This window comes from Polypterus senegalus, chromosome 10 (assembly GCF_016835505.1).
Source record: "Polypterus senegalus isolate Bchr_013 chromosome 10, ASM1683550v1, whole genome shotgun sequence".
Taxonomy (NCBI): Eukaryota; Metazoa; Chordata; class Cladistia; order Polypteriformes; family Polypteridae; genus Polypterus; species Polypterus senegalus.
In genome coordinates, this window is record NC_053163.1 from 128,558,703 (window position 1) to 128,579,653 (window position 20,951).

A 20,951-nucleotide genomic window follows, 5' to 3' on the forward strand; every position below is an offset into this window, starting at 1 on the left:
CTTAAATGTTGTCTTTGCTGTGACTTTGAGGCAGTAGTATAAGCAGAGTGACATTTCCACAGTGCGTTTTCCAGCACTGCCACCGGGCCATTTGAGGAGTTGACGCTCCCTTGCTGGACATGTAATGTTGAAAATCAGACACTGACATCTTGTTATGTGTGCACTTTTTACCCCCTGGGAAATGCACTTTCAAACTCTGCTTGTCATTTCACTAGCATTTCTTTCATCTCTGCAACTCTCCTGTACATTTACTGCAGCAGTATTTACAGTTTATATACAGTATGTACACATTAAGATTAAATATCAAGTTTTTAATAGGTGTGAGAGGAGAAGTCCAATTGGAGTTGCATGTCATTGTGTATCACATTTTACTAATCTGGAATTAATTCTACGTAGTGAAATTTCTAAAACCATCAAAAAATATTAAGAATATAAAAAAAACATGATATTAAAAAAGTGTAAAGGGGTATTTGTAAGTTACATTATTTGTTCAAAATTGCAAATGAGTCCTACAACAGCCAAATCAAACTGCATTCCATTCATCTAGCCATTTGGAGAACCTAATTTTTGCATTGCTTATTCCTATCAGCTTTGGATGCAAGCCAGCAACAAGCTCCATACGGGACACCCTCATTTAAATCGGGACAGTTACAAGTCGGCAGTTAGCCTAATCGCATGTTCAGATTGTGGAAGAGTAGGTGTGTGTGCACCCAGAGAGAACGCGCACACTCCAATTAAAACACATCCGGCTGGGAATCCACCGAGCCATTGTTTAAACTAGTACAATATATCATAAGGAATGCAAAATTCGCAAGCAACCTGAAATTTCCTTAAAATACAATGATTAATCTTTCTCATTTTATTAAAAAAAAAAAAAAAACAGTACTCTAGGCACGCAAGGGAATATCATTGAAGAATATGTTATCTGATTATAATTTCTAGGTGGCTCCTTGGTTATTTTGACCCATCCGTTTATTGATCCTGCTTAGTTCAATTACAGGGTCTTGCTGAACTGGAGCTTGTCTTGGCAGCTTCGGGCACAAAGAAGGAACCAATCCTGGATGGCAGGTGCCAGACTTCTATTATGTACAAAAAAAAAAATTTTACTAAAAAATGGGTGAACCAAGTAACTGTCCAAAGGATCTCACTGCCACAAATGCAGATTATGTATTTATAAAGACAAGGGAAATAAAAGGAAGAAGTCTGGCCTGTGTTAGTATTGGAAATTAATTTGGATGATACTTGTCACAACAATATTAATGATTAATCATTTCGCTTATTTTTTTTTTTTAAATAAAATGTGTTCTTTTATTATTATTTATTTGATATGTTTCTCCATTATCAGCCAGGTCCAGCTCCAGCGCAGCTATCACCAGGAGCCAGTTCTAGTTTAAGGACTTGGGGGAAGGTCTCCCATCACTAACAGCACGGGTGAGGACTTATGGATTGTCTATGTCATGGGTCACTATGGTTGGCCCACTGCCTTACAGTCAGTTTATATATATTTTTCCATTATGACCAGGGTCTAACTCCAGTGTAGCAGTGTGAAAGATCTTTTTAGATATTCTAATATACAGCTTGCAGTGTAATCTTTATGCCCTAATTATAGATTTTTTTTATTTTAGCTTCAGCTTTGTCAGTTTATTTTAAATAATTTGCCAGATTCTAGATATTCATCATCATTTAGTGATCAGTCAATCACACTATAAAAATGTATCCACCAGCATCTCCTACTAGTGCCAGCCTGCCAGTCTCACACCAGCTAGTGGGGTCAGTCCTTTCTCTTATGCAGTATCCTTAGCATCATCTTTTGTGTGTGTGTATGTCAGGTAGCTCCTAGTAGACTCGATCACACTAGTCACCTGGACTCCACATGTCTTTCAGACTCAGTCCCACCAGCATGCATCCTGAGGCTCAAAGTATATCAGTCATAACATGTACAGCAGCACTTTTCCTGTCATTTTTTTTTTGGATAATATTCCACCAATCCATTTTGTCATCATTGTTTCTTGGGTTAAAGGCGTCCCTATTTTTCTATTTTCTGAATATGTTATTCAAATCATAGATTAATAGTAAAACACTCCTTTTCATTATCATCACTTTTCAGGCTTTTTGCAACTTCTGAACTAATGTTTCTGAGCTGATTAGTAAAATCATTTTTAGGCCTGGAATTGAAGCCATTACAAGATATACTGTTCTGAACTGTTTGGGATGTTAATGTATAACTCATAGTAGCCTGTCAGCCTGTTTCATTTAACCTGAGATGGATTGCTTCACCACCACCACATATTTAATATTCATCCTCCTCAATCTCGGCCTCCATCACATCAATGCCTACCTCTTCATAATCCTTCTCCAGAGCTGCCAGATCTTCTCTGGCCTCTGAGAACTCACCTTCTTCCATGCCCTCTCCTACATACCAGTGAACGAAGGCTCGTTTTGCATACATCAGATCAAACTTGTGATCCAGGCGGGCCCAGGCCTCTGCAATGGCAGTTGTGTTGCTCAACATACAGACGGCGCGCTGCACTTTGGCCAGATCTCCTCCAGGAACTACAGTTGGTGGCTGGTAATTCACTCCAACCTAGAGAAGCAGTAGAAATGTAAGACACCTCTTTTTAAACTTGGTCTTTCTGTTATTCAGGGTAAAAACTTTATTACCACAAAAATATCACTTACATGAAATTGGATTCACTGCAGCTCTAAATGTAAAATATTAGTGCAAATGCACAACATATGGACAACAGCAACTGACTTTACCCAATAACCCACAACTAACCAAACATAAACACATGATTAATCAAAACTTATGGTCAAGAAATTAGGTTCATTGATTTCAAAACTTATGAGTAAGTGTGCTTTAAAATCTGGAAGTCCTGGACTTGACTGACCAGTGCTGCTCACAAGACAGCAGCATCCTAATTACTGTAATAAAGGATTTGTGTGAGAAGCAAGGATCAGCCTCAAGGAGGAGACTAAAACTAAATGGACTGAAGGAGCGAGTTATGGCTAAAGATGATTGGTCACTGAATTAGGAGAGGCACTACTAGTGCCCCTTTGCATACTTTTGGTCTCTATGTCTCTCTCATTTTCTTTCTCCCTCCATCATCATGTCAACCAGAGACTCGAAAGGATATTACAGGCTCTTTTGATATTACTGCTAAGCTTCAGTAAGCTTTCTATGACTATATATATATATTAAATTCCTATAGTCTTTATATTTGAGTGACTGAAGTAATAAAGAAAGTACAGTGCACCTGGTGTAACAGAGATTGCCACAATCTTTTTCTACAAGGTTAGCAGGCTAGGGGGGAACAGTCCAATAAGATGAATATGGGGACGTGCAGTACACCATTAGAAACAAGACATTGGTTGAAAATTTTGCAGATCATTTCTACTGTGGCTGAGCACCTTTGTTACTTGTCCTTCAGACACAGCGGAGCATATGCTGGTACAACCTTAGACATGAGAAAGTCCACACAGACTTCAACTTGCTATAGTTAAATTAGAACGTTCATCTCTCTAACTTAGGGGTGGGGGTCGACTTGTTTTCAATTCTACTTTTTGTAAAAATTGATTGATTTGTGATTGCATTCACTACACTTTTGGCACGCAGACTTATTCTGATAAACTGGAAGAACCCAAACTCTCCTCTTTTAAGTCAGTGGGAAACCGATGTGTTATATTATTTGAAATTGGAAAAAATCAAATACTCAGTTAGAGGATCCGTACAAACTTTTTTCAAAACATGGCAGGATCTAATCAGTAATATTTTAAAATAAGTTCATAAAGCACAGAGAATTTATTAATTTAGGTATGTTTACAAGCCTTAAATTTAACGCCGTTTGGCTTGCTCTCTTTCTCAGGGGTGGGGATCGATCTGTTCTTAACTCAATTTTTCTTTTTGTAAAAACTTGATTGCTTTGTATGGATTGCAATAAAATGAATAAAAAAAATTGATTTTGTATGGAATAACTGCAATAAAATTAATAAAATCTCAAAAAAAAAAAGAAAAGACAAGAATGTTCACGTGAAATTAAGTAGTGTGTGGCCTACAAGTCGTAAAACTGACAGTGTGTTTGTTTCAGTGGCTGAATTTATATAAATGTGTGTTTTTCAGAAAATGCATGGTATAAAGATAATTGTGGACAGCAGAATGAAATAGAGGTAGAGTTCTGGCTACTTTTGTTAAAATTTATATTCTGTATTGCTATTGTAGTGACTCGACCACTGAGAGAAGGGTCAAGTGAATCTCTGCAGGGAGGGAGGCAAAGCCATGTGCACTGAAGGAATATAACAGGAGGTGCAATGAAAAGAGAGGCAGGTTGGCAAAGGGAAGGAGGCATCTCGTGCAGTGTGAAGGCTTATGAGGCCAGTTATCCCACTTGAAGAGGAAGTGCAGTGTCTTTAATTCCCAACAGAGTCATTAATCAGGGCAATAAACAGTCCTTTCAAGAACTAGTAAACAGCTGCTTGTTTTCTGTGTGTTAGCCTTTTGTCATGCCTTGGGATGTTCTATTATAATTTGTATATCGTATAAGGTGATAAAAAGTACTTTTTGATGAGGAAAAATACAGACTATCAAATTTTGAAGGGGTCAGTTTAGACTTGTAAAGTTATCTCACTGTCAATGCGCTTTCTGTAGAAAATCTGATCACGTATGCATTTCACAAATGTTAAACGACTAAGCTGCTAAAAATAATTCAAAGATGCAAAAATATTAGGAAAATAAGCAATGACAGTTTTTCTGTGTTGCCAACAGAAAATAAATTTGTGATGTGACTTAATCTAATAATAATAATAAGTAGGTAAAGACTTTTAGAAATTTGTAATTAAGCAATGATAAGCATTATTTTCACATCTTTGCTATAAATTATGGTTAGAAAGCAATGGAATGTAAGATATAAAGATATTTTTTCATTATGATACCTTTTTAGAAAACTGTCCACCAACGGTTTCTGTGAAGAGAGGAACTTAAAAACTGAAAAGTGTGCCCTCGAGGACATTTAAATTCTTATTTTATTATTTTGAACTGTACAATTATTATAGAATTACTCCAGTTGATTAAAGTGGTTCTTATGAAAAGAAATCTGGAAAGTATATGCAAATATATTATAATGTGATATATACTGTAACATATTATTTTTTTAATATATCGTGTGTCAGAGGTGGCTGGGGTGGCGACCCGGCCGGAACACCCAGGAGGACCAAAGGAGGGCTTGTGCCTTCCCCAGACCATCTGGGGGCGACCTCCGTGGTTCCTTTGGGGGCCACGGGTACAGAGCTTTGAAGTTCCACCCTATAGGGGCCCGTGGTCGCTGCCAGGGGCCGCCCCCATGCCTTTGGAGCCCTGGACCTCAGCACTTCCACCACACCAGGAAGTGCTGGAAGGAAGAAGAGCAGGGACACCCGGAGTGCTTCCGGGGTTGCAGCTGGCACTTCTGCCACATGGGGGTGTGTCCATGGAAGATTGCCGGAACCCACCTGGAGCACATCCGGGTGAGGATAAAAGGGGCCGCCTCCCTTCATTCAGCGCGAGAGTCGGGAGTGGAGTGGACTGAGCTGGAGAAGGGAGAAGGAGGTCTGAAGAAGGCATTGTGTGGCCAGGACTTTGGGGGTTTTTGTGGTGCACTTTGTGACTTGGTAGTGTAAATAAACGTGTTTGTGGGTGAAATTAACGTGTCCACCTGTCTGTGTCCGGGCCAGCCTCCACACGTGATATAAATTTTTGTCCATGCTGCCCACCAATTCATGGATATCAGGGTGAGAATAAAGAATCCTGTTGGTGAATGGTTTCAACCAAGGTGTATTAGCCTCTATGTGTCTAGGTTATTCTTTGGGACAAAGGTAGCCATAGGTTTAAGTTATATCTGGGGGACAGCCGGGTTTTATGCACCACAAAGTTAGTAAGTCCCTATGTAGAGTACTGGAGAGACAAGCTGCGTAAGAATTTCTCATAAGCAGTGCTTATGTGGATAGAGTGTGTGTGTGTGTGTGAAGTTTAGAGTGTGAGAGTGGACCAATTCAATAATGAATTGGTGAGCCCTTCTCATCCCATGATAATACAAACATACTTTTATTACTAGAACACAGGCAGTTTAAGTAACTCACTCAAGATCCTACAGTGAGTCAGACAAGTGGTCTGAACCAGCAGGCTATCTGGTTTCCTTTGTGATGTCCTTACTGCCACACCACACATTCTAACACTATTTGACTCACCTTGAATCCAGTAGGACACCAGTCCACAAACTGGATGCTTCTTTTGGTCTTCATAGCAGCAATGGCAAAATTTACATCTTTGGGCACTACATCCCCACGATAGAGCATGCAGCAGGCCATGTACTTCCCATGGCGAGGGTCACACTTCACCATCTGGTTTGCAGGCTCAAAACAAGAAGCTGTAATCTCAGCCACAGACAGCTGCTCATGGTAGGCCTTCTCCGCAGATATAACTGGGGAATAAGCAACTAGAGGAAAGTGAATACGGGGATATGGCACCAGGTTAGTCTGGAACTCGGTCAAATCCACATTTAAGGCACCATCAAAGCGTAAAGAGGCTGTGATGGAGGACACAATCTGCCCAATGAGTCGATTGAGATTGATGTAGGTGGGCCGCTCGATGTCCAAATTTCTCCTGCATATGTCATAAATAGCTTCATTGTCCACCATAAAGGCACAGTCAGAGTGCTCCAGGGTGGTGTGTGTGGTCAGAACAGTGTTATATGGCTCCACCACAGCTGTAGATACCTGTAGGAATGACCATGGACAAAAGTTTTAATTGAACCCGCCATCTCCTATTTTCGGCTTTCCCAGTTTCCCACCCATTTTTGTTGAGCTTGTTCTCATGCCCCTTTAAGAGACAAAGCTAAATTGTTTGTCTTGTCACTCTGCTACCTCAATCTAAGTGTGACATTAGCCAAAAACAAGTTCATGAAATTCCTTAGGGAAACCACCACAACCCTGCAACTTCTGCAACCCACATCTTCATGCCATTCATATATCTAACCTTTATATCAAGTTCCATTAACTAAACATCATTAAAAATATGCTTTCCAGAGCCCACCCATATAATTCTGTCAGTATTGGGCACAAGGCAGGAGATATCTCTGGCAACAGAGGACAACAGTCCATCACGAGGCACTCTCATGTGTGCTTGTTCTCCCCTACACACACTCTCTCATGACTCATTTAGTTCTACAGATAGGCACATCATTTGAACATGGAAAGAAAACCACACGGTGACAGGGTGAGGATTCAAGTCCAGGCTTCTGGAACTGTGTGGCAATTCAGACTGAACAAATCCTTTAAACCTTACCTGAGGGGCTGGATAGATAGCAAACTCCAGTTTGGACTTCTTCCCATAATCAATACACAGTCGTTCCATGAGGAGAGAGGCAAATCCAGAGCCTGTGCCCCCACCAAAGCTGTGGAAGATCAGAAAGCCCTGGAGTCCGGTACACTGGTCAGCCTGGGAAGAATAGTTAAAGGCACACTTTGTAAGCAAAGCATACAACATAAGTTGTTTAGATTCATTACAGTTCCAGAATAAAGATTCATTTTGAAACTAGAAGGTGCAGGCATCAAAGCAGAAAAGCGGATCTCAAGTTGGTTTATCAGCAGATGATAATGAGTACAGATATGAGGAGAATGCTCTAAGTGGAGTGAAGGCATCAGTGGAGTCCCTCAGAGGTCTGTGCTTGGACTGTGCCTTTTTCTAATTTATATTAATGACATTGATTCAGGTATAGATAATACATTAGTGAAATTCGCAGATACTAAAATTGGGGGACACAGAGGAGGCAGCAAAAACAATTCAAAAAACCTTTTAGAACTGGACAAACAATTGGAAAATGCAGATTCATGGAAAAAAAGAATGGCCAATTATAAACACAAGATTGCAGGATGCAACCACTGAAAAAGATTTAGGGGTTTAAGTTGAAACAATACGTTCATCATGTAAGCAATGTACTCGAGCAATTGAAAAGGGTGTTGAATGTAAAATGTTAGGTTATATTGTAAAAACTGCTGAATATAAATCAAGGGATGTTATGCTCAGACTATGCAACTTAGACCACATCTGGAGCATTGTGTACAGTTGTGACCACCACACTACTGGAGATAGCAGCATTTGAAGCAGTGCAGAGGAGTGCAACCAAGTGCATCCCAGGACTTGAGGACATGCCCTACTTTAACAGATGCAGAATTAAACCTGCTTAGTCTCGAGCAGGAGACTGCAAGGGGACCTAATCCAGGTCTTCAAAATTCTCAAAAGGTGTTGATAAAGTATACCTAGTAGAATTCATTCGACTAAATGGTGAATCACATACTCAAGGATACCACTGGAAATTAAGTGGAAGTGTATTTAGAACTGAAGACAGGAAGCACTTCTTTGTGCAAAGAGTTTGGGCAATCTAGAACTACCAAGACATATAGTTAAGGCAAATAACCTTTAACAAGCACCCTGTGGATGAGATAGTGGGACATATTAGCTTAGTAGTAGAAAAGAAATGAGCTTGATGGACTGAATGGCCACCTCTCACTCAATGTATTTCTTATGCTCAGATGGGACCAGTTAAACGGATTACATTTGAGTTATTCTTATAATAATCAGGTTGCAGAAAGCTTTCAGATTTTCCTCTCCTAAGCTAAAAATAAAAACCTAGGATTTGCAGTCACTTGACTATTTCTGTCTACAATAGCTTATAGTGGCTAATGGGATACTGCTGATTACAAACTGGCACTCATTTTGCTGCAAACAGTACTATTGCTCACCAATTTACGAATACGATCCAGAACCAATTCAATGATCTCTTTGCCAATCGTATAATGCCCACGGGCAAAGTTGTTGGCAGCATCCTCCTTGCCTGAGATGAGCTGCTCTGGATGGAACAGACGTCGATATGTTCCTTTTCGCACCTCATCTGAAAGTAAACCCAACACATTGCTTTAGCCATTGACACTCTATAGGCAAAGCAAATCCACAAGTGGAAAAGATCCACGAGTTGATTGCTGTGTCTTGCACAAATATTCAGCATTTTATGACAATAAAATTAGTTTTAAAAACAGTGGAAATTCTTTATAGCCTGAATTCAGTCTTGCTTACTGAGCACAATATGTCCATGACATGAATAATCATGGAAAGAAAAGTCATCTAAAAATCAACTGTTCGAATCCATTTCTGTAAATTTTAAAAATGTTTCGCTCTCTGACATTCCTCTGCATCATCGAACATCCAATAAACTTGTTCAGAGCTAAAGTGTTGTCAGCTCTGCAATGCAAGCGTTTCTTCACTACATATCACCAACATCCTAACCCAGACAGACTGCATTTCTGAGCAGCATTGCCATCCCAGAACTTTACGAATAACATTCATCTTCAGCCATGTACTGAGCAAACCATCACCTTTATTAATTTTCCCTATTTAATATTTTACTGTAAAAATCACTGAGCATAGCAAATGTTTAGGAATCATCGCTGGCTCTGTTCATGTCATGTAACTAAAGGTTTATTCATCAGATCCCTCAAAGTCTGTGGGCTTTTCCGCTGGATAAAATTATTTTCACTGAAGTCTCTGCAGCAACTCCACTGGCTGCTAAAGTCTTTAGAAATCTTCGATGGAATCTGAAGACTGGCCTGTAAGGCTCGGTGTGTAAAACGGTTTAGACTTATTGGTAAGGTAAGAACCTCAAACCAGGGTGACAGGAAACTAAGGTTCATCCAGCAGTATTGGACACAAGGCAGAAAGCAGCACTAGACAGTGTGCCAGTCCATCACAGGCTCCACTCACACTGAGCCAGTTTGGAATTGTCCTCCTTACCCTGACCTGCACATCTTTGGGCACAGAATTCAAACCCAGGATGCCGGACCTGTGAGATGGGAGTGGTAATTGCCACACCACCATTCTGCAGTAATTAGTAAGGTTCTTTCATAAAAATCAAGAAACAAAGTTAAATTCATGAAGTTACGTTTATCTGAGAATGGAGTTCAGAACAAGGCAGCATTCAGTGCCATTATAACTTTTCAAAAAAAACTAGAGGTATTAGATTACCATGTCATGAACTCAAGTCAAATCAATGCCCCCAGCCAACGCATGGCCATGAAGATAAGTTGAACACCTTTGAGTTAGTCTGAGCACAAGTGTAACTGAAGTCAAAACTACATACTCTGGGAAAAAAAACAACAATTTATCTTTTTGGCATTATGAGTTACTTTTGTTTTTTAATATTCTTATTGGTGTTTTGGCAATATCATCAAGTTAATTGTGTGAATTTGTTTTTAAATGGGCATCAGCATGAAGGGGTATCATTTAGCAATTGGCAATTGTGGTGGCCACCAGAGGATCACTTTGAGAAGCCAATGTAGTCCTGGTGATTAGCTGAGGCACTGAATAGAAACACTTTTTAGGGGCTTTCCTCCTAATATTAGACTTCATTTAGTTCAGTTTTTTGTTTGCTTCTACTGTAAATTCTAGTTACTTTTGCTTTATTATTCTATCTTAGTATTTAATAATTGGTTTGTTTTTATTAATAGTTTAGGGTGAGGAGTGCTAACATCCAGGAGAGACTCGGAGTAGAGCCATTGACCCTCTGCATCGAGAGGAGCCAATTGAGATTCTTGTATCAGATGCCTGCTGGATGCCTCCCAATGGAGGTTTTACAGGCACAACCTGCTGGGAGGAGATCCCAGGGAAGACCCAATGCTCCGTGGGAGGATTATATCTCAGACAGATAGGGAACGCCTTGGGATCCCACAGTATGAGTTGGCAAGTGTGACTGGGAAAAAGGATGTGTGGGCCTCACCGCTAAGACCGTTACCCCCGTAACCCGGCTTCAGACAAGTGGTGAAAAATATATGAACAAATGAATAGTTTGTGGGGTTTGTGTTTTCTAATTGCTTAGTTCACTTTTTCCTTTTCCTCTGTTGGTTTAGTTTTTGCTGTCACCCTGCTTCTTTATGTAATTCATTGTTTAAAGTATTAAAAATTACTTTTTCGATTATTTCCTTTATGTTTTGCTGACTAAGTTGTTAATGAAAATATCACCTAATTTCTAACTTAATTATTCTTTTGAATGAATTTTTTCATTTAGTCACTTTTAGATTTTTAAATTAATTTCATGTGTGTCTAATTTAGTTCAAGTGTGGTAAGTGATGGCCTTTTGTTGAAGTCTACTTTACATCTGGTATGTGTGACATGACCAAGGAATGATCAACACGCGTCCTGACTGAGTCTCTCTAGTGCTTGATTTAGTTCTGCCCAGGCTCTTCTGGTTTCTGCCCCAGTGTGACTCAGCTTCACTTCATTCACTTCTGATCTGAACTTTATGGAAAGGTCAAAGCTGTTACAATCTTATCATGCCATTGTGAACAAAATAAAATTTATATTAAAAAGATATTTATTGCCAACCAACAAAAGAGATATTCAGGGGCTTTCCAATGCAAAATTATGAAGTGTTTAATACAAAGCTTTTGACCCTAAGCTAGCAGACCACTGAGCATGACTTTGAACCTATGGCCACTGACCACCTCAAAAGCAACCAATTGGTACAACACAGAAGGATACACTTGTAATAATCTAGATTGCATCCAGACATATATAACATATACAAACTTAACAGCAAATGAACATTTGCTGCCTTAGAAAGTTAAACAGTATTATTTAAAGACCTCAGCCAACCTGCAGGCATTTTTTGTACCTTCTTTCAAACAGTAAGGAGACTTTTGGCCCACACACCTATAGAGTTAGGGACAGTTTCTATCTCCAGACTGTAAATTTAATGAACAGTCAATCATAATAATGAATATTATAATATTATCATTATGTATACTTTTCATTATTTGCACTCATTATGTAATTAGTAATTTGTAAGGTCTGTATTTGCATTTTACCTCATCACAGTACTCTGTGCTTGTATTTAGAGAGAACAGCACAATACAAAAATAAATTTAATTGAATTGAATATCTACTGTGTATGTATAACAAATATATTTAATGCCATTTTATTGTATAGCTATAAATACATCAATATATGTTTTAAATATATCTATATATACACACACACACACACACAAAGAGGTTGAATTCTGAGTTATGTTTATTTTTTTTGCATTTTCATGCTGGTATTTTATTATCACTTTTCTGCTTTTCTGTGTAGACATACAAGTAAAATTTCACTGTACTATGCACACATGACAAGAAACTTAATTTTAAACAAATGTAGATTTAATAAAAAAAATACATCTCTAGCTGTTCTATCTATGTTGTTGTCATGACCCCCACCAGTTTTAAAAGGCTCAGATCCACCTAAAAGCAATAATAGATCAGAATTTGCATGGATTGAGAAGAAAAGGGACTCACCAATCACCGTTGGCTCCAGATCCACAAATACAGCTCTGGGATTGTGTGTGCCAGCCCCTGACTCATAGAAGAAGGTGTCATACGAGTTGTCCCCTCCTCCAAGAGCCTTGTCATTAGGCATGTGCCCATCTGGCTGGATACCATGTTCAAGGCAATACAGTTCCCAGCAGGCATTGCCCATCTGAACTCCAGCTTGCCCAACATGGACAGAAATACACTCACGCTGGAAAAGGCAACACACTTTATAGCTTAACACAAGTCAGGCCTTTTGCAAAAAACAAAATCTGAAGCCTTCTTCAGAGTGAAGACAAGAGACAAGATGCCTCACATACCTTTGTGTAAGGCAACCAAAATTAAAATCACCTGATTGACTGGAATTTACTGTATACAAAAAAGATGCATTTAGTAAAGGATAGTCATACTCACAAATCCACTTTAGTAAAACATATGAACTTAGCTCTGCCATAGCAAACTAGATGAAATATTTAAGGAAGCCAGGCCATCCATGGACATAAATACACACCACAACTACACACAAACATATACACACACATATTCCTTTAATCTGTTAATGTGAAAACTAATTACACACAATCGAAAGGAGAACTCATAGCCCTCACAATATTATGCTTTGATTTTAATTTAAAAAAGCTAATGAACTGACCATACATCTTGTGCTACTTAACATGTTCCATACTTTCCCAAAGGACAGTTTTTCACATGTGTGCAGAGTACAATAGCTACAGTTCCTTTCTTGTTCTTGTTTCCTTTCCTTTATGAAATGTTTCAAACAAGCCATGTCTTCATCATCATGGATGAATTGGTGTGATCACTGTCCTCGTATCTGGCAAATGGCTTAGGTCAGTCTGGACCTGACCTAATATAAGCAAGTTTTGTTTAAACATTTTTGTCATCAGGAATTTTTACTTAGCTATTTGAGGTATTTTGGTTATTTAAGGGTGGCATGGTGGCGCAGTGGTAGCACTGCTGCCTCGCAGTAAGGAGACCTGGGTTCGCTTCCCGGGTCCTCCCTGCGTGGAGTTTGCATGTTCTCCCTGTGTCGCTGTGGGTTTCCTCCCACAGTCCAAAGACATGCAGGTTAGGTGCACTGGTGATCCTAAATTGTCCCTATTGCGTGCTTGGTGTTTGTGCCCCTGTGGGGTGCTGGCCCCCTGCCCAGGATTTGTTCCTGCCTGGTGCCCTGTGTTGGCTGGGATTGGCTCCAGCAGACCCCTGTGACCCTGTAGTTAGGATATAGCGGGTTGGAAAATGACTGACTGACTAATTGGTTATTTAAGGTGTTATATTCTATTGAGTACACTAGTGCATCTGACACTGATGTAACTACAGTCTTTTAGCTTTCAGTGTCATCTGTCTTGGTGCCTGTTTTGCTGGCTTGCAATGGTCAATATCAATGAACAATTAATGGAAACAAACTCTATATAAGAAGTTGAATTAATAAGAAAATCATTAAATAGAGTTAAGTATCCAAAGCTATAACAAAATAGCAATATTGCCAAATTTGCTCAAAAATATACACTACAGCACTTTTCTGAATTCAGAATAAGAGAAGGCCATCAGCCAAACAATGACATCAGTTAGCAGTCAACTGAATCAATGATTGTGAATTGAGTTAGAAAAAGAAACCTGCAGCCACCATACATTTTAACGTGATGGGGACAAAACCTCGAAAACCAGTATGGAGTGGACAAAGCACAAAGAACACAAGTTCAAATACCAATAAAATGGACTTCAACAGATAGCACAAAATTAATCATAGTAACTTCTTAAGTGTATTGGTATTTCACAACAAAAAATATTACAGAATTATACTCTTTCCATTAACCCTCAACACTGAAAAAGTAAGTATACCTCATGGAATCTTTTTTTTAATAACATACGTGGACATACATATGAAGATGTGATCTTCACTGAAACCATATCAATAGATAAGGGTAATATAACAAACATCATGTCACATTTACATTTTGTAGTCAATTGTATAGTTAAAATTAGAAAAATGCCAACTTCACATGTGGAAACAGTGCACCCCCACATTTATCTCTACCACAATTACCTAAGATTAGAATGAGGTGCAAATTATTAAACACAATTAGAGAGATTCCTGAAAGAGTGTGTTATTTAAAGTATCAGACATTTAGTTTGATTAGCTTTTTGTTATTGAATCGTGTTTTATCATCATGCCTCAATCAAAAGAGCTTTCTGAGTCCTTCAGAGAGTCTGAGAAGATATTTAAAAATATCTCCAAACATCTGTAAGTCAACCATTCTACTGGATGGAAGATCATCTACAAATGGAGAAGATTTCAAACAACTGCTAACTTGTCCAGGCCAGGCTGTCCCATTTGACCAGAATGCAAAGAATGGTGGTGGAAATGTTATTGTTTGGGGCTACTTTTGCTGCATCAGGGCCTGAGCAATTCATCGTTACGGATTCCACAAGAAATTCTTTATGGTACCAGTGGGTACTTGAAGATCATGTGAGACCATCTGTCAGAAGATTGAAGCTCAACTGATAAGGGATCATACAACACGACAATGACCGTAAATGTACCAGTAAATCCCCTATCTGGAAGGACCAAATCAAAGTCGAAATATGAATCCCATCAAGATGATGTGGGGAGATTTAAAACAGGCTATGCATGTAAGACATCTCCTCAAGCTTAAAGTTTCAAGAATTCTGCGTGGAAGGAATTGGAAAACCTGTTTTTACCAATTGATTGTCTGAGTCTGGTAGTCAGTTATAGGAAATGAATGTTTGAGGGGGCAATACTAGCTATTAAAGCCAAGGGTGGACTTGCGTTTTCCATTGAGAGGAATGGCACATCTGTTCATTTTTTTTTTTGTTCTTGAAAAGTTCATTCTTCATTTTTTTTTTATCTAAAAAGGTATTGTTTAAATGATGGTAAAATCTTGATTATGTCTAAACATTTCACAGCGTGTTAACTACCTTCTCACATAACAGTAAGTTTGAAAAGGTTTCCAGTATGAGGATATTCGGATTTGAGTGTGCACATAATAATCCCATTTTGCGCCTCAGCAGAAAAAAAATGTATATAATTAAAGCAGTTAAAGGTACTTACCATGTTTATTTAATTTTTTTAACTGTAAGCAAAAGCTCAAGATGATGTTCAATGGCCTCTTTATGGCTCAGTCTGCTTTTACTGGGGACCCCAAAGAATCAACTTTAAGGCTAAAATCAAATTAAAAGAATCAATTTAACAAGATATTTTTTACATTCCATTGGTAAATGTACTCTACAGAATGCCCACTACTGCTTATTTATAGGTTCATCTGAAAATCCAAATTAGCAGACGCTGTTGCTTCAACATGACTGAGGATAAAAACACACAGAACAAATTGTGTAAAAGAGCTGCACAATCTCTTATGGTCTCCTAAAAATATCCTTTTAAATATTGTGCTCATTTACCCTTATAGGTTAATGAAAGGGCAAAGCACTGCCAACCCTCAAGTCTCTCTCGTCAGGTCTGGGACTGGCACTGGGCTGCTAAGGAGCTTTCAAGTGTTGCTGGAGTTGCTCAATATTTTTATGGGGGGTTAACCTTCAGGTTAACAATTTAGTTGGTGTTCACTCACACCCCACTGCCCCCTCCCAGTCATCTATGGGTGGTACAGTCTAACTACCAAGTGAGGACGTATGTTTGGCCATTCTCTTTGTACCACAGATTTCAAATACAAAAACTGCCCATCCATTTTCTCAACCTGCATATTTTATAATGAGTTGTAATTCAATAACAATTTTACTTGGAGGTGCTATATGTTATGGCTAACAAAAAGGAGAGTGAGGATTATCCTTAGCCGCTTATACAGCCCTGTCCTGTAACTGAAATTTTAAGCCTAAACCTTTCAGTCATAGCCCAGGCATGTACTGGACACAAAAGTAAACTGATCACTGAAATTACATTAGAATGTCTACGTTCTGGCAGCTAGCCTATCACCTCCTTGTAAAGTGACACCTGCGTGTCATAATAAGTGTGCACAACATCACAAAGCCTTTAAGCCCGCAGAACAAAAGCTGTACCAAAAAAGGAAAATGAAAAGCTAGCCAAGTCACAATTATCAGTTTACATCAAGCATGATGAACATATTAACAATTAAATGTTTTATGAAAACAATCTGCCATCAGATTTTTCCTTTTTAGGGCCACTGGAAACCAACCTTTACCTAGGAAGCGCTGTCAAAATACAGGGACAAACCATTAAAAGTTACGGATTTCCATCACAGGACACAGCTACACATATACATACCCATGGTTACTCACAATGGTCCAATTTGGAGTTGCCACTAAACCTAACCTGAACATGTAAGAGAAAGCCAGACTATGTGAAGAAAACCTGAGTAGGAGCTGAACCTTTGACCCTCTTCACCAAAGATTGATTTCCTGAGCCCATTCGTTATAATGTAGGGTCATGGGGAACTGAAGTCTGTCCCACAAACTAAAATCAAATTAATTCTTAAAATGTCATATTAACATTTAAAAGTTTATATATTGCAACCCTGCTCAGGATTAAGCAGGTTTAGAAAACCGTATTGTATATGTTGGAAGAATATTTTTATACAAGATATACACATTTTGAAACTGCCAAATTTTCTGGGTAGAAAAACTGTGTTGGAAAACAGGCACCAAACCTTCCATGAGACTTGGAATGTAAAATCAATTTAGCATGCCCATCTTTGGGGTGGTGATGGGACCTCAAAAAAACCCCAAGAAGACACAAGGAGTTTAACATTGATCCCTGGAGCTGTTAAACAGCTGGGCTAACTCCTGTGCCAAAATGATGGCCAATATTTTTAACCTGAAATTTAGATATATACAGTAGTGCTACCTGATCAGCCAGGAATGGAATGGAACAGTAGGTCCACAACAGTGGCTGAGCTTGGTAGAGCTATAATAAAACAGACAGAAATGCTATTAATATGACAAAGAGAAAGGATATAAATAGGCAGTGCAGCGTATTTACCACCTCGTACACTTCAATAATAACAAATACAGTAAAACCTCGATTATCCGTCATGGATTGGGACCGAGGCCATGTTGGATAAGAGAAAATACCAATAACAGAACAGCTACCTTAAAAATGATATACAAGAGATTAGTTTAGCGAATAGTCATATTTATTTATAAAACAAAACTATATTAACAAAATATTATATACTTTTAACAAAGTTAATTAATTCATATACAGTAATATTGTAACAACCAGTGTAATAAGCAAATACAACTAAAGTACTGGAGTTTTTAATGTTTTATTTGGAGTCTTTGTTCCCTAACAAATGGTGCCCTGTCTTATATGCCGTTATCTGGGTAATGGAGCACACCTCCAAAACAATACAATAATGGAGCATACCTCCAAAACAATACAAGAAAGCTTTCCCTACCAATCAGTTTATTTCCTGCCACTTACATTTTTTTTTTCTCTATATTGCAAACACTCCTGCTATTGTCTCCTGACTCCCTACTCAAAGCTTCCTTCCGCCACACCTTCCTTTTTCTCCGAACTTTTCCTGTCACTCATCTCCTAACAGACGTGTCCGCTCCACACAGAACAGAAGCCCTTCACCCAGTCTCATCACTTACAGCATTCATTCCACCCTTTCTGCTCCTTCACGGCTCATCACAAGCTACCACCTTGCACCTTCCCCCAATGTATTAATTTGAGGAGGGCCCTTTGCTTAACTTTAAGGTATCTTCTAGTACAGTTGAAGTTATCTTGATATAACTTTATGCTCACACTGGAGATAACTTTAAGTAATTTCCTTTATTTTTAGCATTGCATTTTCAATTTAAGATATTTTGAAAACATCTGAGATATCTCAAATATGTTTTAGATGTGTAAATTGCCCTTGAGGTATTTCAAAGTTATTTAAAGATATCTTGGAATGGACAAATTCACATTTACTTCCCAGTGTATAAGGTATAATGAAATTCTTGCTTGCATATCTGGCACAAACTTGTGACAGTGGAACAATAAAAAGACAATGAATGAAACACATGCAATATATACAGCATAAGTCGATACAAGCTGCTTTTGGTTAGCCGTAAGGCCTATGAATTAGGGCATAGTGGTGTGAGTGCCATCAGAAAAACAAGTGTGCAGAATGGCTGAGGTCTTTAATAATACCATTATTCTTTGAAAGGCATCATGCCTTAGATATGTCCTGAACAGAATGCAGCTAGGTGCTGGTAATATTCTGAGCAGGTTTCAAAACCAAATCAAATACCGTAAAGGCACTGCAGATATCTTCAGTTTGACTCCCATTTAAATTGGTAAAAAATAATTATTAGATGTCTTAAACTTTCTAAAATTGTAAAGTGGATTTCTCCTCCATTTCATACACACTTTGTGTTTTTAAGGATCTCTAGTTATCTATAATATATTTTAACATTCACAAAACATCACGGTTATGGCAGGCTAAACCTTGTCCTAGCCACATTGAAGATATATGAACATCACTTTGAGTTGCCTAAAGTAAAACTGAGTGGCAGAGCCATGTTGTGGTTAGCACTTCTTGCTCACAGGTCCAGCATCCTGGAATCAAATTCTATACCTAGTCATCATGTGTGCGGTCTTTGCATGTTACTCCTATATCCACATGGTTCCGTCTGGTATTGCGGGTTTCATCCCACACTCCCAAAGACATGTTAAATGAATCATAATTATTGCCAGTTCTAAACTGACTGCAGCCAGAAATTGACTGGCACCTCACCCAGGGCTGCTTTCAGGATTACCTCTGGCCCAGTGACCCTGAATTAGACTAAGCAAGTTGGTTTGGTAGATGGCATAAAACCTGGTGATTAAAGTCTGTAAGATCCTTGTAAATAATGTGGTAGTATAAAGTCTGTAAGATCCTTGTAAATAATGTGGTAGTATTCCTATCCAGAAACAGCTGGCCCTTCTAAATTTACTGTTTAGCCCAGTATAATAGCAGAGCCAAACCATGTGAGCTCATACTCCACTCATGGACCTGGCAAGACTTTAATATCCAACTCAACACTGAAGGACTCTTGAAGAATAATGATAGTATTAACTACTAGAGTTCTACACTCTCTTACATAAGTAAACCTGGAACTCCATGGCTCAACCCAGCCTCTAGTTAGGAGCCGTTTTCTCCCACAGCTAGCTAGCAGCAAAGACTTGACATTGTAAGGTATCATAGCAATAAAATGAACTGATAATCAAATCCTTATATGATGCTGGAGAAACATTGTCCACACATAAATTACCCTTCAAACCAAACCAAAAGACTTAAAAAGCCATTGAAGAAACCTCTTTAGGGAGGAATATTAACGACCTGATAGCCGTTCTCTCTCTGTCCCATTGGGAATGGGCCCATTTAAGGCTGCTGGGGACTTTTCTAGAATTTCTAAGACAACACCACTTTGGATAGTACAGGGGTTCTCACAAAAATTCAGCAGATATATTTGGGAGAGGGCCATCTCTTTTATGTGCTGGACACTCATTATTGGAAGTGAAAACACCACAATATTTTAAATATTCAGAGATTTTAGATGTAGCCATATTATTTCCCTGTTCTTGATCTCATTTCTGCCCCTCCATTCTAGCACATGGTATAATTCCATTGTAAAGTAATTAATCACAACACATTAAGCATGTTACAAGCAGGACTGGGTTAATTCTGGATGCTTCAAGTCCTTCATGATTATTAATGAAGAGTTCCTACACCATACAATAATAAGCTAATAATAGTTTACCAGTGAAAAGTACCATGCTGAAATAAAGGGTTTGGCAATCAGAGACTGACGTTCACTTACCAGCACAGGTCTCTTTGTGACAAACTCATAACAACTCCAGCTCAAACCCCGAGTTAGTCAAGTCGCATATTCTGCCGTGTCTGCACTTCTTTTTCTTCAAGATACTTCAGTTATCGTCAAACATCTAAAACACAAGAATAGATAAAAAGTCACCATATCAGACAGTAGGACGAGCAGAAATCAAAGTCACTGTGTTAGATAGACAGAGGAAATGGCAGTGTTACAACAGCCAACATGCAAAAAAAAAAAACCCAGCCTGCACTCATGTAAATGGCAGATCAACAAAAAGAAAAATAGATTAGTTAGATTAGATCAATAATCTAACTAAAGTTTACATCTCAGCATGGCAGATGTGCATACATAAAAAAACCTGCAGCCTGCATTCATGGCTAATAAGTACAATAAACAGATAAATCAATAATCTAACTACAAATAACATCTCAACATGGCAGAAGTGCACAATCTAGAGAGAATGTAGGCTTTAAAATCTACTATCTGCTGCTATAAAAGCCCTAGGTTTGTGCTAAAGGTGCCCTTTGGTTTGTTTGACCAGGATGTCATGGAGGGTATGTGACACATTCTTTATGACAGCCAGGCGCTTAGCCAACATCCTTCTGTCTATTCTGCCTCCAAAGACTCCAAGCTAAAGCCATGAAAAAAGCCAGTCTTCCTGTTTTAAGTCAGTGTGCATCTCTCATGCCACTTCTGCACAGAAGATCATAATGGACACAACAGACTGACAGAACAGGTGTAGAAATGTTTCGCCCAAAGCAAACAAACT

At 38.7% G+C, this 20,951-nt stretch overlaps 1 protein-coding gene across 1 annotated transcript; it reads right to left on the reverse strand.

Annotated features, from left to right (window-relative positions):
• Nucleotides 1-2,290: 2,290 nt before the first annotated feature.
• LOC120537566 (tubulin alpha-8 chain-like) lies at nucleotides 2,291-12,575 on the reverse strand. Its single transcript, XM_039766596.1, has 5 exons — nucleotides 12,356-12,575; nucleotides 8,773-8,921; nucleotides 7,316-7,468; nucleotides 6,220-6,747; nucleotides 2,291-2,584 (listed from the first exon to the last, which is right to left on the reverse strand). Exons 1-5 carry the CDS (start codon nucleotides 12,534-12,536, stop codon nucleotides 2,291-2,293), a joined length of 1,305 nt encoding a protein of 434 aa, XP_039622530.1. The 5' UTR covers nucleotides 12,537-12,575.
• Between the last annotated feature and the right edge of the window lie 8,376 nt (nucleotides 12,576-20,951).

What these genes read in the sequence shown, in the direction of transcription:
- LOC120537566 (XM_039766596.1), bottom strand. Translation starts at nt 12,536, where the DNA reads ATGGGCAATGCCTGCTGGGAACTGTATTGCCTTGAACATGGTATCCAG. An exon ending in CTATCTATCCAGCCCCTCAG is followed by an intron (nt 6,748 to 7,315) that starts GTAAGGTTTAAA and finishes TCATTCCTACAG; the next exon opens with GTATCTACAGCTGTGGTGGA. An exon ending in GGTGTCCTACTGGATTCAAG is followed by an intron (nt 2,585 to 6,219) that starts GTGAGTCAAATA and finishes CTGCTTCTCTAG; the next exon opens with GTTGGAGTGAATTACCAGCC.